At 32.5% G+C, this 16261-nt stretch overlaps 1 protein-coding gene across 1 annotated transcript in view; it reads left to right on the top strand.

Moving 5' to 3' along the window:
- The window catches only part of BAZ2B (bromodomain adjacent to zinc finger domain 2B), a 292925-nt gene that overhangs the window by 240864 nt on the left and 35800 nt on the right, over positions 1 to 16261 (top strand). Inside the window, exons 23-29 of the mRNA XM_039855749.1 lie at positions 1762 to 1902; positions 4195 to 4449; positions 5397 to 5611; positions 6480 to 6554; positions 7349 to 7592; positions 13441 to 13503; positions 14555 to 14699. Of these exons, the coding sequence (XP_039711683.1) occupies positions 1762 to 1902; positions 4195 to 4449; positions 5397 to 5611; positions 6480 to 6554; positions 7349 to 7592; positions 13441 to 13503; positions 14555 to 14699 (1138 nt within the window). The remainder of the gene's footprint in view (positions 1 to 1761; positions 1903 to 4194; positions 4450 to 5396; positions 5612 to 6479; positions 6555 to 7348; positions 7593 to 13440; positions 13504 to 14554; positions 14700 to 16261) is intronic.

The following is a 16261-nucleotide window of genomic DNA, read 5'->3' as shown; positions in this document are numbered from 1 at the left end:
GATGTTTTACCAATGATAATTTGATTCGAAAATCTATATATACTGCATTGTGGAAATGTTACATATTGTGTATATCTCATGTCACCGACCCTCAGAAACAGCTTTTAGTTTTTAACTTGTAAGATTAATTTTAGATCTTTCTTGGTGTCAGTAATTTCATAATATAGCTTCCTTATCATTTCCCTCCCAAATGTCTGCATGAATCAGTAACCCAGACATTTAGAGCCTGTATAATAAAAAGGAACAGTTTATCTTGATCATATCATATAAAAAGGCCCTCACTACTTGGCCTCTGGCTCTGTATCATAATATTTAGCAACTACTCAAACTGCAACTTATGTTGCAGTCTTGAAAGTACTAGCAATTTCTCAAATACACTGTGCTTTCTCAGTTCTGCCTGGAATACACTTCTCCACTCCTCTTTGTCTCCCCCTTGGCATGCCTCCCCCAGGAGTCAGTATACTTTCTTACCAGTGGTAATTTAAATGGAAATAGTTACGATATGGACAGAAATGCTAATATATTACAGGAATCAATAAAAGTGTTAAAATTTTTTAAATGTTAAAAGTGATAAAAGCAAGTTTAAGTTATAGCAAAAAACCTGAGAATTAAAGAGAAATTGGTAGTAAGGAAGAGGTGGCAGTGTTTAACTAAGATTTAGATACACAAGGTGGGAATAATCACATTTCTAATTGAAGTGCACCAGTATAAGGAAGTAAGGGAATAAGAGGTGTTCATTGGGAATAGCAAATTATTTGATGAAATCAACAAATAAAAGTGGGTGATAATTTGAAAAAGAAGAGAGTCCTGAAATCCAAAGTAAGGAGTTGGACTTTATTTTGGTAAAAATAAAGAAAATTGAAAAATTTTTAATCAAGAAGAGACATTATCAGCCTTGAAAGTAATGGAAGTAAACTCATCATTAATATGTCAGATATGTGAAGTTTTAGGTTAGAATTGCCTGATGATTCTACTGTTATTTCTCCTCTAAATAAATAGAATTATATTTGAGGTATGACAGTAAAGTAATGACACTGATATTATAGAAATCTCATAACTTTTTCCAGCAGAGTGTCATCCGTACAACAGGGAGAAAGGACGATTATTTTCATGTTGTCGCCATTACCCAAAATATTTTTCGAAAGTTTTTGGAATTACCTTCCAAACCCATTTTGCATTCTCTTAAGTGTTGTTTATAGTGGTAAATAACATTTGTATTTCATCACAGGTATTATCTTAAGACACGCTAATTCACTTTCAAAGAACTGCTTTTTCAGATTCAAACATATTGCTTCCACTTTCCTACTGTAAATCTTCCCTTGCTTTCTGGAGCTACACAAAAATTCGTGTTAATGCTGGTTAACTTTATGTCATAAATTTTTAGTTGCCATGTATACATTTTATATTCCTGCTTTTATAAATAAATGTTTTATTCTTATAACCTTGGAAAGGATTGAATAGATTTTAAATAATGGAATAACTTGAGTTGAATCTAATATTGATACTATATCAATATAATATATAGATAATACATTATAGATATATATATATAGTCATAAGATTATTTTGAAATTCAAAGAGTGAAAACACTGAAAGGCAATAAGTAATTGTTTCTCTGTAATTCCATGTCTATTTCTAAACTTCCAAAGAGAATTCTGTTTATGGAAATAATAACACTTTAATCACTTTTTAAATTTTAACTGGAGGTTTTTCAGACATAAAATGATTAAAGAGTATGTGGACATGTTTTTTTTTTTTTAGGAAAAAGAACGGTTGAAGCAAGAAAAACGTGATGAAAAAAGATTAAATAAAGAGCGTAAACTAGAGCAACGAAGATTAGAATTAGAAATGGCAAAGGAACTGAAGAAGCCTAATGAAGACATGTGCTTAGCAGACCAAAAGGTAATTTATCATGTAAACCATTTCATAAATAAATTTAATTTTTCTTGTATTCTCACCTGATTTTTTTGCCAGAGCTGTCATTATGAAATCCTTTCATAATGGAGCAGCGGATTTCCCAGCCTAGGCCAATCAGCCTCTCCTGGATGAGTACCAATAAACCTCTAGAGCTCTTGAGCTGATAATGGCTATTCTTAATGCATACAAGGGTTACTACAACAAGCCTTTTTAATTTAAGTAGGTGTACTGTAGAAATTAACAAAGATGAATTATAGAAGTAGATAGGATTTCTATGTTTCATTTGGTTGTTCCCAGGCATTTAGGTACAGAAAGATCTAACTTCTCCCCATAGATATTCAAATAAATTAGGATTTATAATATGTGACCTCCTTCGGCACTTTAGGAATGGTAGCTTATTTTTACTGAGTATGTTTACTATATGACAGGCACTACGCTAAGTGCTTTATATGAATTCGTTCACTTAATTCTAACCACAGTTCTGTGGAGCTGGTATTTATGCCCATTTACAGAAGAGAAAAGTGAGACACAGTTTAAGGAACTTACCCAAGACTATATAGTTAATAAATGGAAACTTGGATTCAAGCCTCAGTTTATTAAATTCTGGAATCCATACTGTTTATCATCTTGAAGCCAAGAAACGTGTCCAATCAAAGTTGTTTGTTTTCTCTTCCATCATGCATCACAAACTTATAATTTTACTAAAATACATAAAAATAGACATTTGGAAAAAGCAAAATAATATTTAGTAACTGGCATGATTTCACCCACTTATGAATAGAAATCAGTTATGCTTAACTATAGATAAGAAGATGGCATTTCTAGAAAATTATAGCAGTGCTGCATATCATCTCTATAATACTCAGTAATATATTATTATACTTGGTCAATAACATCTGTATTTACTTACATACCATAGTCATCTGATATACAAATAATGATCGTTTCTTGATTTATGTAAGCTCTTTTCTAAAGTGCTTTAAGTAAACCCTAGTAGGGATTTAATTATATTAATATCCTATTTATTTACTTAGAATAAATGCTTTTGAATAAAAATAAGTATACATACTAATTTTAGTTACTTAGATGTATAAAATTTCTAAGCACAGAATGGGTATATAGATTAGTTAACACATTCCATAAGCTCCATAGTGAGCAATTTTTTTAAAATCTTAAGTGAACTTTATTTTCTTGCATCTTTTATTTTAACTTAAATTCATATGTGCTATATCAAATATGTAAGTCCATTTTAAACCTCACTTGTGTTAGCTTTAAGAAAATGTATATATCCAATATAGTTTAGGAAAAAAGAAAACTCAGAATTAAGTGGTTTTCAAATGGAACAAATGAGTTGTATACTATCAGCCAGTTCTGTGCTTCTACACAATATTAGTAGATAAAGTCTTTGGTTAGTTATTTAAGTACGTGCATGGTGGAGGAACATTTTTGAACAAGGACCAATTTAGATAAATAGACATACTTACAAGTCACATTTTTTTCCAGTCAAAATTTAAGGTACTGTTATTGAATCCCATTCATGGACAAAATGTTTTTAATTTAGATTACCTATTTATTTAAATTTTTTAATGTCCATGACAACTGGTACTACAATTTAGTCATTAAAATGTTAATATGTGAGCCTGTTTGAGAAGTAGCGGAAGAGGCAGCTTTCTAATTTGAGTACTGAAACTCAATACAGTATTAATGTTTCACTACATACAGGACACCTAAAGACTGCTAGTTGCAGTATACCTGGATTCTTGATAGGGTCATAGGTTCTGGTCATGTGGACCTAGTAATTTATCAGCATTCGTTAACCAAAGATGGTACCAGTCTTTCCGACTGTACAGCCCACAGATGCACACTAGTCATATCTGAGCTACCAAAAAAGTGTTAATTATAAATCAATCTCCATCATTAGAAGAAATCAGTGTGTGCCCTACTATGCCCATAGTAAAGTAGTTTTGAAAGGCTTATTTCTTAATGTTATCTAATTTTTATCCAGTTACATAACCCACACTTTATCAATATGTAAGTTAATTAAAATTAGTGTTCTCTTTTGTAGAGATCTAAGTTCATATTGAGCTCAACCAAAATTTATTGATGGTTACTTGCATTCGAGATCCTATGCTTATTACCAGGGGTTTGCAGAAATGTTCCCAGGGAATTTACCATCCAGAGGGAAACCCACCAGTGTCAATACAAGAGAAAGGCAGGAACTTATTTAACTTCAGAAGATAAAAAAATCATAGCTTTTAAAATTTATTTTATTTTCAGCCTTTGCCAGAGTTGCCTCGTATTCCAGGACTGGTTCTCTCTGGAAGTACATTTTCAGACTGTCTTATGGTGGTGCAGTTCTTACGAAACTTTGGTAAAGTTTTGGGCTTTGATGTGAATATTGATGTTCCAAACCTGAGTGTTCTTCAAGAGGGATTACTAAATATAGGGGACAGCATGGGTGAAGTACAAGACTTGCTTGTGAGGCTCCTCTCAGCTGCTGTATGTGATCCGGGTCTAATTACAGGATACAAGGTAAAAAATATATATATATATGAAAGTTTTTTTTTTTTAATTTGTACTATCAGTGCATTGGTAGCTGGCTGCATGTAATATGTTAGCAGAAGATCGTATAGATCTATTCTTTTCTACAAAACATTAAATGTAGATTTGCTCAGGTTGCAATTGGTACCAACCTAGAAAAACCTGTTTCATAAAACCTACAGAATGTAGATCATTCCCAAATTACTCTTTTTGTCCTCTAGGTTTCAGAAAAAACCAAGTTGATTTAACGAGATACCCAAGTGATATTCAGCAAAACAGAGAATTCATAACTCATAAAGCAATTAGAACTTATGTGTGCTTTCTGATATTATACTGTGTTCTCTCTGAGTCACTGTGAATAACAGGCTAATCAAGGCAACTGCAGACCAGTGTGTTAAGACTCTACTGCTCAGTGGATACTCAATAAGTTTAAAGTTATCTTAATTCCCGTTAAGATACACATTTCAGTCAGCTTTGCTCTAGGTAATAATTGCATAGGGAGAAGCTTCCCACTGTACCTGTTACTTTTTCCTTCATCTCCCTATTCACTTAGTATATCAGGCAATAAACCCCATGACACCATAGGGCCAGACAACACAATAATAGGGCTTTTGAACCTCCCATCTCCCCCCACCACCCGAATAGAATGTCTAAAAAAGCCTGGAAAGGCTTGGGATACTTTCTGTATTCAAAGAAGGTATGATAGATGATTTCACCCCGCCTAACTTTTAACCAAGGGTTTGAAAAAGGAATAAAAAGATTACAAGTACTCGAATTGTCTATTATCACTTGCGTATTTTTGTCTCCACTTAATCAAAAATGTGAATAAAGCCCTTGTCAGTATTATCTAGATTATATAATATCAATATTTTAAAATCTTATTGTTTTATGTGATGGATGGTTATGACCAATACTATAAAAATGCCAAAATTTTATAGGCCAAAACAGCTCTCGGAGAACATTTGCTGAATGTCGGTGTGAATCGAGACAATGTTTCCGAGATTTTGCAGATTTTTATGGAAGCCCACTGTGGACAAACTGAGCTTACTGAGAGCCTGAAGACCAAAGCTTTTCAGGCTCACACTCCAGCACAGAAAGCCTCAGTTCTGGCTTTTCTGATCAATGAACTGGCATGCAGCAAGAGTGTGGTGAGGTAAGCATATGCCCAAGTTTCCTGGTGATTCTTTTCTGTTTTGAATTTTCTTATCACAAAGTAATGCAAATCGCTTAAAGAAAATTTTGAAGTTACAGAACTAGCACAAAGAAAAAAATTAAAATTACACTTAATATCACCATTCAGAGAAGATTAATAATAATATTTTAATGTCTTGGCAACCTATTGAAAAGAAAATTTGGATCATACTATATATAATCTTTGTAACCTGTTTTGTTTATTTAATAATTTTGTTATTTATATACTGAAGTGTAAAAATACCTTTTCTTACTATGGTGCCAGAATTCAACACTGTTGTAAGAATCTAGAAGTTTTATTTCCTTGACATCTTTTGTTGATAGATGACTACATGATTTTCCTTAGTAGCCATTTATAGAATCATCCACCTACTTTTGATTTTATGATGTGCTAATGCAACCTTAATATTATTAGCTTATTGATGTATTAATTTGTACTTTTTTTGAAAAAGTACTCAATCTCATTTAAGAGCCAAAGTAAGTCCTCCACTGCAGTATCCAACATTTGGGGAACAAATCCACATTCATCTTATCCTTGCTATTAATTATTTTACAGATTTTAATTTTGTTACTTTTAGTTCTTGACCTTTTTAGAAAAAGGATCAATCCAAATATTTCAGAGCTGTGCATTTCTGCTATTGATGGACATTTTAAGTTTTCTATACATCTCTTAGTCGTGATACTGTATTAATATAATTTTTCGTTTGTTTTTGTTATTCATTAGCAGTCATTGTTTTTACTTACCAAACAACTGCAGCAATTTGCTTACCAAATTAATGTATTGCATAATGTATTAATTTATGTTTTCTAATAAATTTTTACATTGGTAGTGAAATCGACAAGAACATTGATTATATGTCAAACTTAAGGAGAGATAAATGGGTGGTAGAAGGTAAACTCCGCAAGTAAGTCCTGTTTTATTAAAATCAATATACTTTTTTCTCATTGTACAAGTTACCCAGTAAAATATACAAATTGCAAAGATAGAATTTAAATTTTATTTTGTCTAACAATTAGAAAAGATAAAGCTTAATTAAGATGAAATTAAGACCAGAATTTGCAATAGATAAAAGATATGAAATTTATTGAGCTCATATACTTCAAACTTAGAAGAAAGTCCATTTATCATTTTTCTTTCAAAGCAGTCGAGCAATCACATTTTCTAAGATTGTTGTCACTTTCAGGTTACTTTTGTCATAAATAGAATCTTTGGAACTACTGCTTTTCTTCTTAATTGCTTTTTAATTAAAGTTTGCTTTTATAGAGAGTCTAACATATCCAAATATATTCAACATTAAAACTTAATTAGCTTTCTGCCAGGAAATATAATGCTGAAATTATTCAACTTCTATGTTAAGAGCATAGTTTCTTTGTGGTAATGTGAATGGAAATTTATTCAGTCTCTTAGTATGAGATCAGGAATTATCACTTGGCCGTTGCTGGAGTAGTCCTTTCACCTTTCTAAGTTTTTTTTACATGTGTTCTAATTCCAGAGACATACCCACAATTATTCTTGAAAGTTAATATGTTCTGTAATTTCTAGAAATAAATTTAAAATTTCTCTAATTCTAATTTTTATTGTCATTGATTTATTGTTTATTGTGAGAGAAATATCATTAGCTATTCTTGCTTAAAATTCACATTATGCTCTTTAAGAAAGAAACCTTTTCTTCCATATCTCATTTGTTCATATTTAAAGACTCAGAATCATTCATGCTAAGAAAACAGGCAAAAGAGACACTTCCGGTGGCATTGATCTTGGAGAGGAACAACATCCATTAGGCACGCCCACTCCAGGACGAAAGCGAAGAAGAAAGGGAGGAGACAGTGATTATGATGATGATGATGATGATGATAGTGATGACCAAGCTGACGAAGATGATGAGGATGAAGAAGATAAAGAAGACAAAAAAGGAAAAAAGGCTGACATCTGTGAAGATGAGGTAGTCAAATTTAGGTTGATTTTAATACTTAAGTAAGATTGTGTAACATTGAAAAATAACAGAATTCAGAGTCAAATGAATTGGGTTGAAATTCCATTTTGACACTTAATTGCCCCAATTTCTTCATCTGAAAACTGAATAATAATCAGGTTTTTTGTTTGTTTGTTTGTTTGTTTTATGATGGTTAGGTAAATATTGAATAGAATACCTATACATAGAAGTCACTTACATTGGACAAAAGATTTTAAGTTTTTCTTTTTATATGACTTGAGGGTTCTCCAAAGAACTATGCAGATTCTTAATTTCAGATATTCTCTTTCATTTTATTAACATACTACATTTGTACAATACTTCAAGTCTTAAAAGTGTCGTCAGGTTTAATGAGACTGATGTATTTCCCAGACACCAGTTTATTATGTGACTAGCTTTAGGCACCTTTGATCAAAGAAATATAAGGCACTAAAAGTCCCCTCTAGTGGAAGATTTGTAGTAAGAAACTGTAATGCGTTAAGTGTTAACTGCTTTGATTGCGGTATTTAAAATGTGCTAGGTAGGAACAAAGGAAGAACGTTTAATCTTTCTAAGGAATAAATTCTCATAAAGGATTTCTGGACCCATTAGCTGAGGCTACAAGCTGGGCCAAATGTTAGCCTGGGGAGGAATCCAGGGAAGAGTTTTTCAGGCAGAGAATAGCATGATCAAGGGCACAGAAGCCTAAAACCATAATGTCCTTTAAGGGACTTACACGTGCTTCAGTGTTACTAGAGAGCCTCATACGTAATAAATACAAACTAGGATTTTATACTTTTTTAGTGATAGGAAGCCACTGAAGGGTTTTAAGTAAGGGAATGACATGGTCAGACTTGATTTCTAAGTTGTTCACGGTGGCAGCTCTGTGGAAGATAGAAATAGATTTGGGTAGGGCAAGATCAAAGGTGGTATTTAAAATGTGCTAGATCAGTCATAAGATATTGCAATAATTTAGGTGAGTTGTGAGGAGTCTGAAACTAGAACAATGGTAGTTGGGATGAAGAAAGTGGAAAGGATTCAATAAGCATTTAAGAGGAAGAATGAGTAGGGTTTGAAGGTGGATTGTGTAGGCTAAAGGAGGGGTAAGTTTAATTTCCAACTGTCTGGCTTGGGAGACTGCATGCTATTGTTGCACTTAACTAAGAAAGAGTAATCGGGAGGAATAGAGTAAATAGATGCTAGGGGAGGTGGGGAGTATGGAACAGAGCATTGGAGACAGGAAATGATGGTAGGTTTATTTTAGACATACTGAGTTTGAGGTGTCTATGCAAGAGTTCAGCTATCAATTGGATTTAAGAATCTGAAGCCCAAAGAAGAGTTCAGTCTTGAAAATATAGATCTGGAAGTTATTAGCACATAATTTACATAATTATTAGACAATAATTTAAAATCATGAAGTGGACAAGTTTGCACAAGGGAATTGGTCTAGTGGAACCCGAGAGAACATCAGTATTTAAGAAGAGTCCACAAGGCTTATTGTTGAAAAGGGAATAGTTAGAGAGGTGGAAGATTTCTGTAGTCCCCAAAACCATCTCCAGAGTCAGTGATTCACTAAGAAGACTTACAGAACTTAGCATCTAGTCACGCTATAGCTATGAATTATTACAGCAAAAGGAAACAAAGCAAAACCAGCGAAGAGAAAAGGCACAGGGGCCAAAGTCCAGAGGAAACCAGGCCAAGCTTCTAAGAGTCTTTTTCCAGTGGAATCACACAGAATATGCTTAATTATCCTAGCATTGAGTTGTGAAATATTGTTTTAGCAAAGCTCATTGGAGACTCAGTGCCCAGAGTTTTAATAGGGGGTTGGTCACATAGGCACCCGCTGCATAGCATATGCCAAAATTCCAGACTCTCCAAAGAAAAGTAGGTGTTCAGTATAAAACACATTGTTAGCACAGTTTAGGTCCAGTTAGCCCATCTTACCTGTTAGGGTCAGGGAACCCTCCAGATTTTAAGTTCCCAGACACCACCCAAATGCTAACTTTACAAGCAGGCCTTTCAAAGGGTAGAAGTCAGATCTGCAGTGTTAACTCTTTTCTACATGTGTAATAACAAAAATTAAGAAAGCTGAACATTTCAAAAATGAGGGAGTGATAAACAATATTAAGACAGCAGGAGTCTAGTGTGATGAGGACTGAAAGTGTTCAGTAGATTTGGCAACATAGGGGTCATTGATAACCAATGCCAGCACAGTGTCATTAGACAAATGAGAGCAAACACCAGACTATAATTAACTTAAGTGATAAATAGGAAGTGATAAAGTAAGGATAACTGTTTCAAGCTTTGGGCTTCAGAGGAAAGAGTAGTTCCTAGAGGAGAACAAAGACTAAGGATTCTTCAGAAGAAAGACTTAGGTGATTTTTCATTGAAAGAGTCAATAAAATCAGGGAGAGAGGTTGAAGATTAGAGATAAAGAGAATAATTAAGGTGTAACATCTCCTAAGATATTGGAAGATATTCATTCATGGTGAAGGGGCTAGCTTTGAAGAGTTAAGCTAAAGGGAAGAAGGCAAGGTTATAGAGGGTGTGTGTGTGTTTAAGGGAAGCTACCATAAGCCTTGGAAATGGACTTGTGTAAAAGAGAAATTAAAGTTGAATTTCACCTTTTACCAAAAAAAAAGTGCTAGAAATATTGATAGGGCTACCGAATGGTACTCAAAAAAGAATATACAGCCCACCATTCCTTGTTCCCTCAGTGTCAGGAGTATTCAGCTAAAGAAATCTAGAAATAACTGTTCCTTTCTTGAATCAAGTCTGTACTGCTAAAGAATTTAACAAGGCTTAGAGGGATGACTTTAGTGATGGAACATGTGAAAATAATATCTAATCAAGACCAATGATAAATTACTGAATCAAATTTTGACTGAATCTAGATAATAATGCAGAGGTACTTATAAGATCATGTACTACACAACTCTCTTAAGTAAAAATAGCATAAATGTAAAGTGTTTTTATAAATCCTCCCAATGTTCTATTTTAAACCAAGATGATAAAAATCACTAGAGTGAGCTTTACTTATTTTAAGAGTACCAATCTGAAAAGGAGACTACATTGAGATTCCTTATAGAAATTATTTTATAATGTTGTACTTTGAAACCACTTGATCATATATTTATATGCTATGACAAATAATGCGAAGGGTATATAAATTGGGTATTAGAATTGTAGTTACCTAAACAAAAGATACCATTTATAACCAAATCTGCTGCATTTGGCAAATGGAGCTGTTTCCATAGTAGGAATTAAACCTTTTTGATCACTATTAATCACCTTTTCACCGAATTAGCATCCCTTTAAAACACTTAATATTATAAATTGTTTCAAAGTATTAACTCTCATATATTTGACAACCCTGTATTGAGATTTCAGTGTATTCTGCTGGGTAGTTATCCCACTAAATTAGAATTTATTTACAGAAATTATTTGCTTTGCCTGGCTTCTTTTTCACAAGGATAATTAACAAACCATACATTTTTTTTCTTTAAGGGAGATAAAAACTATTAAAAGTTGTTATTAATGATTTAGAAATTGTAAATGTTTCTTAGACCAGATGTGTCATTTAAAGTAGTATTTTGGGTTTTTTTATGAGTGTCGAATTATAGAGTTAATTAGATTATCAGGTTTTATTGATCAAAATTTTAGCAAATGTGTACCTTGTTATTAATGTAAGAAAACAGTTTTAAAATTTCTTAAATAATATTTTGGGACCTAAGAAATAAAATTAGCATTTCCTTTAAATGAATTGAAAGTTAATCTTTGTAATGAAGAACTGGTAGCCGCTTACCAATTTCCTAATAAAGTAAAATTTTAACTATTTAATAAACCTGATGGATAAGATAAGCATAAGCACATTATTCCTTCAAAAATAGGTTTGACCTCTTGATTAAAGTGTAGAGTGTCAGTAGTTACACTTATTAAAGAACAAATTTCAGAGAACTATTCCATTGAGACTCATGTGATTCCTTTCAATTAAAAGATATTGCCCTTAATTAAGTCATAGCCCTTTGTCTCAAAGATGATTTCCTCTTCTCCTCACTCTTCATTTCTTCAACACATGGAGTCTTTCTCTAATACTTAGATTTCTGTTGAAACCTATGTGAACTTTAACCTCACAAGTTGGCACGTAAGAGGTTATGTAAACAATTAACTCCAGCATATAGGGACATGTAATAACCTCTTTTGGTTGAAAACCATGGCTGATAAAGATTCCGTGTTCTTAGATTTGTTGTTGCCTTTCTCTCTGGTCTTTCAGATTCATTCATATATCTTAAAATTATAAGGACTATTAGCCAAAATGTCTTTAAACAAAACTTTACTAAATATTTTGCTTCTTTTGCATTATAGGAAGAGTCTTAGAAATGCCATTTATTTAATTTGACTAATACGTATGTACTTCGATGTCTTATTTTAGATATTTTTGATTGAATTGCATTTTTATATAAACATTATTAAACGTTTGTGCTGCTGGTCAAAAGATTGCTTTAGAATCATGTATATATGTACATATCTATTTGAGAGTCAAGATTTAAGGGTCATTGAACCTATTCTCTTTTAAGGTTTAATTACCAAAAGAAATTATGCTAATATTAACACAAGAAATGTAACTACAAGCCTCTGTAACTTGGTTTCCTACATTTGAAGGAGTAGATAAATGATTGATACTGGTAATACTATTGATATTTCCCTTTCACTTCCTAGTATTGGGGAGATAATCATGCTGATCTAGAAATAACTGTTTATGAGTAGTTGGTGACTGTGTTTTTTAAAAAATGCTCAAAGAAAGTGAACGTCAAAAAAGAATTCTTACTTTTTTCAATCTAAGCCATAGCTGTACCTTCTCATTAAAGTACAACTTTCAGAAAGAAAGTAACCTATTTACATATTATGTGCTAGCAACTCTGCTAGTTGCTTTTCATATGTTTTAAAAGCTCAATGTACTGAAAATATAACTTACCTTCCTTGCTCTAAAAATGACTCACATTACAGTACCAATATTTTTGCAGTCTCATCTCCCAGGTTTAAACCCTTAACATTCATAATTTATTCCTTCTTTCATCTCCCTCACTCCTCTCTACCTCATGCCTATCATTTGCCAGGACTTAAAAGTTCTGTCTAATATCTCTTATATCTATTAGCTTTTCTTTCTTTCTTTATTTTTTTTTTTATCTTCCTAAGGCCTGTATTCTCCTTCCCTCTTTAATCATTCCAATTGCCAGATTTGCCAATTCTGGTTCTTTTCCTGCTGTAAGCCATCTTACAACTATTGCCATATTAATCTTTGTAAAGCATAGTTCTGTTTAATCTCTCACAAAGATCATATTATTGTCCATTTCCAAGCATTTACAGCACCAGAGAGTTTAATCCTAAACTCACCTTTGCCTTATCTCCCACCTTACCTCTTCATCTACCTTTCATGTCAAGATATGTCAAACTTTTTAGTGGAATTCCCTTCCCTCTTTTCTCAGATTAATCAATTCCTAACTATTCTTCAGTAGCTAATTAAAACACTTCTTCCATATAGCCTCTCTTAGTATAGATTCCCACTAGAAGGAATTTAACCCGCACCACCCTCCTGAACTCCATGACTCTTAATAACTAAATTTCTGAGGTCCTTACAGCTAGCTTCCTAATGTTTGGCGGTTTTTAGTTTTTAGTGTAATGTTTTATGTGTTTTAATACTCTACCAGAGTATTAGTTTATAGAGAGCAAAACTGACTCCTACTCATTTCCATAGGAAGCTTTCAGTAAATATTTGCTGATTGATTAAATACATAAATCTTAAAAACAGGTAAATGATACTGTATTTTGTTATGTATAGGATGAAGGTGACCAAGCAGCAAGTGTTGAAGAGCTAGAAAAACAGATTGAAAAACTGAGTAAAGTAAGCACTTTCAGATTACAGTTTATATATATAATGTGTGTGTGTGTGTATGTGTGTGTGTGTGTGTGTGTGTATGTGTGTGTGTGTGTGTGTATTTGTTTGTTTGTTTGTTTTTTGCTGTATTTTAAAATTCTGCCTTGTATGAGACTAGTTTTTCTGGCTGCTAAATAAAAACAAGCTTTTTGTAAGTAATTAAAATGAGGAGCTCTAGAACATTCTCACAGTTAAACCTTAAAAGTTTAATGCCAAGGTTAAAAGCCTTCTCTTAAGTCATTGCCTGAACTTAATTGGGGCCTATATTCTTCACCTCTTCATTTAAATATAAACTGTCAATAAATGCATGGTTTTATTTCTTGGAATTGATTACTTTTTAAATTCAGTCGAATTTCATGGTAATAGTTTCAGCATCTTAATGTTTTAATTTGCATTAATATATTTGTGGATTTTATTGCATTGGAATTATTAACTGTATATATTTACATATTTCTCATTAAAAACTGAATTTCAGTAGCATTAGTGAAGTTTTAGGTGAAAAATGTTAAAAATGAGTTTTTAAAAGTGTTATGAGATTAATATTATGAGATACCTGTATATTATATCAGTGTTAGATTCATCACAAATTTATCCCAAAATTTACAGCCTGAGTATAAAAATAGATAAATGCAGGTATGGTTAATTATATTCATAAGTATTATTTGTTATATACTGTAATCAATGGAATTGAGCCAGTTTGCTTTGGCTCAATAAAGTACATGATCACATTGTTTATTATCAAGTATAAGACATGCTTTACTATAAGATAAGATACCTGATAAAATAAAACTTATCTTTTAATTCCTGGCATGAAAAATATTCCAATTTCCTTCAAAATAATTTCTATCGTCATAAGTGTTACTGAAATTGAAGACAGACATGTAATATTTAGTTATTTTGCTATCTTTTCCCAGTAGTGAAATGTATCTGCTCTAAAGGCATAAAAAGTGTAAAGTCACATATTAATTTTTAAAGCACTTAACATCCATAGCTTAATTATATTCATCATTTTTAACAGCAACAGAGTCAGTACAGAAGGAAACTCTTTGACGCATCTCACTCTTTACGTTCGATGATGTTTGGCCAGGATCGTTACAGACGCCGATACTGGATTCTTCCCCAGTGTGGGGGGATTTTTGTAGAAGGCATGGAGAGTGGCGAAGGTAGGAACTGTTAATCTATTACAAAATAGGATAAGAAACCGTATTTTCTAAAATCTTATTACTCCTTCAATGTATTTTGGGCTTCCAGAATCAAATTCGCCTTATGAATAAACACTGTAAAACTTTGATTCTTAATCCTTTTTAACTCATAATCCCCCTTTCACTGATAAATATTCCTTCCCTGTCCATGATTTTTCTTCTGCCATTCTTTCTGACATCAGCATAAGCTAGTCTTTGTCTTATTTAGTGGACAAAGAATTTCACCTGTATTTTCCTTTATAGCTGCTGCTCCACTTCTCTTCCTTCCCAATGTCAAGTTTTCCAACATGTAGTTTGTTCTTTAACTTTTGCAGCAAGCATCCATCCTGACAGTATCTCCGGAGGTAACTTGCTCAAATCTTAGATCCTTATTATAATGCTCATTCATCTTGAAATCTTGTTCATGTTTGCAATTTGTGATCACCTCCTTCTCCATTAAACTTAAGTTTTAAGTTACCACACTGCTTCTTGATATTCTACATTTAGATTGTTCTTTTGCTGGCTCTATTTCTGTTGCATTATTTAACATAGTAAGTAGGGCAATTATGTGTTCAATAAACTGTCTTAAAGTTTTTAGAACTCTATGACTAGGCATTTCCAAATGTTTAAACTTCAAAAAGGCCAAAAGTATTGTATCAGTGCTTCAAAGGTTCTATGATGTAGCTATCGCCCCGTGGTGGTACGAGGAGGCAAAAACTTCTTTTAGCACATGTTTTTTGAATACCCACTATGTGCCAGGCATTTCTAGGTGCTGCAGGAGGTTCAAAGATACATAAAACATAATCCATGCCATGTAGAAGTTGTACCACCCACTAGAGAGAGGAGATTGATTAATTACACAAATGTCTAGAACAGAAATTATATAAAGGAGTTCTTTGTAAGCTTTTTGATTTTAGCAATGGAACCACCCTTTTTTATTTAAATAAAAATCTTATGTGGGGGGTGGAATGGGGAGTGGTTAATGAAATAATGCATGTACAGTGCTTAGAATAGTAACTGACATGTAAGGATTGGCATATAGTAAATAGTGTTATTATTGTTTTGTATAATAATATATTTCTTGTGAATTCAAATTATGTGAAGTAAGAGTATAAAATCATGTATTAGAATGTGTGAAAGTCATGCTCTTGCCTTCCCAGGGCAGGAGTTGCTCATGGAATTAGAGAGGATACATGGAGGCTTCAATTGTGTTTTATTTCTTTTGAAAAATTGATGTAAATAGGTCAGCAAGTTGATTTAACAGGATAGTGTGTTGTGTATTTTTTTTAACTGATTTAAAATATTTTAAAATATTTTTAAGCATGGAAAAATAACACGATAAATAAATAATAAATTAAAAAATTAATTGACTGAAAAATAATAAATAAAAATAAATAAGTGGAACTATCATACTGAAAAGCTCCTGCATAGCAAAGCATCCCATCAGCAAATGAAAAGACAGCTTACTAAGTGGGAAAAAATATTTACAAATATATATTTGATAAGAGGCTGTATCCATAATATATAAAGAACTCATACAACTC

Source organism: Pteropus medius, unplaced genomic scaffold (assembly GCF_902729225.1).
Source record: "Pteropus medius unplaced genomic scaffold, Ma_sr-lr_union100, whole genome shotgun sequence".
NCBI lineage: Eukaryota > Metazoa > Chordata > Mammalia > Chiroptera > Pteropodidae > Pteropus > Pteropus medius.
This window is presented reverse-complemented; position numbering and strand designations above follow the sequence as displayed.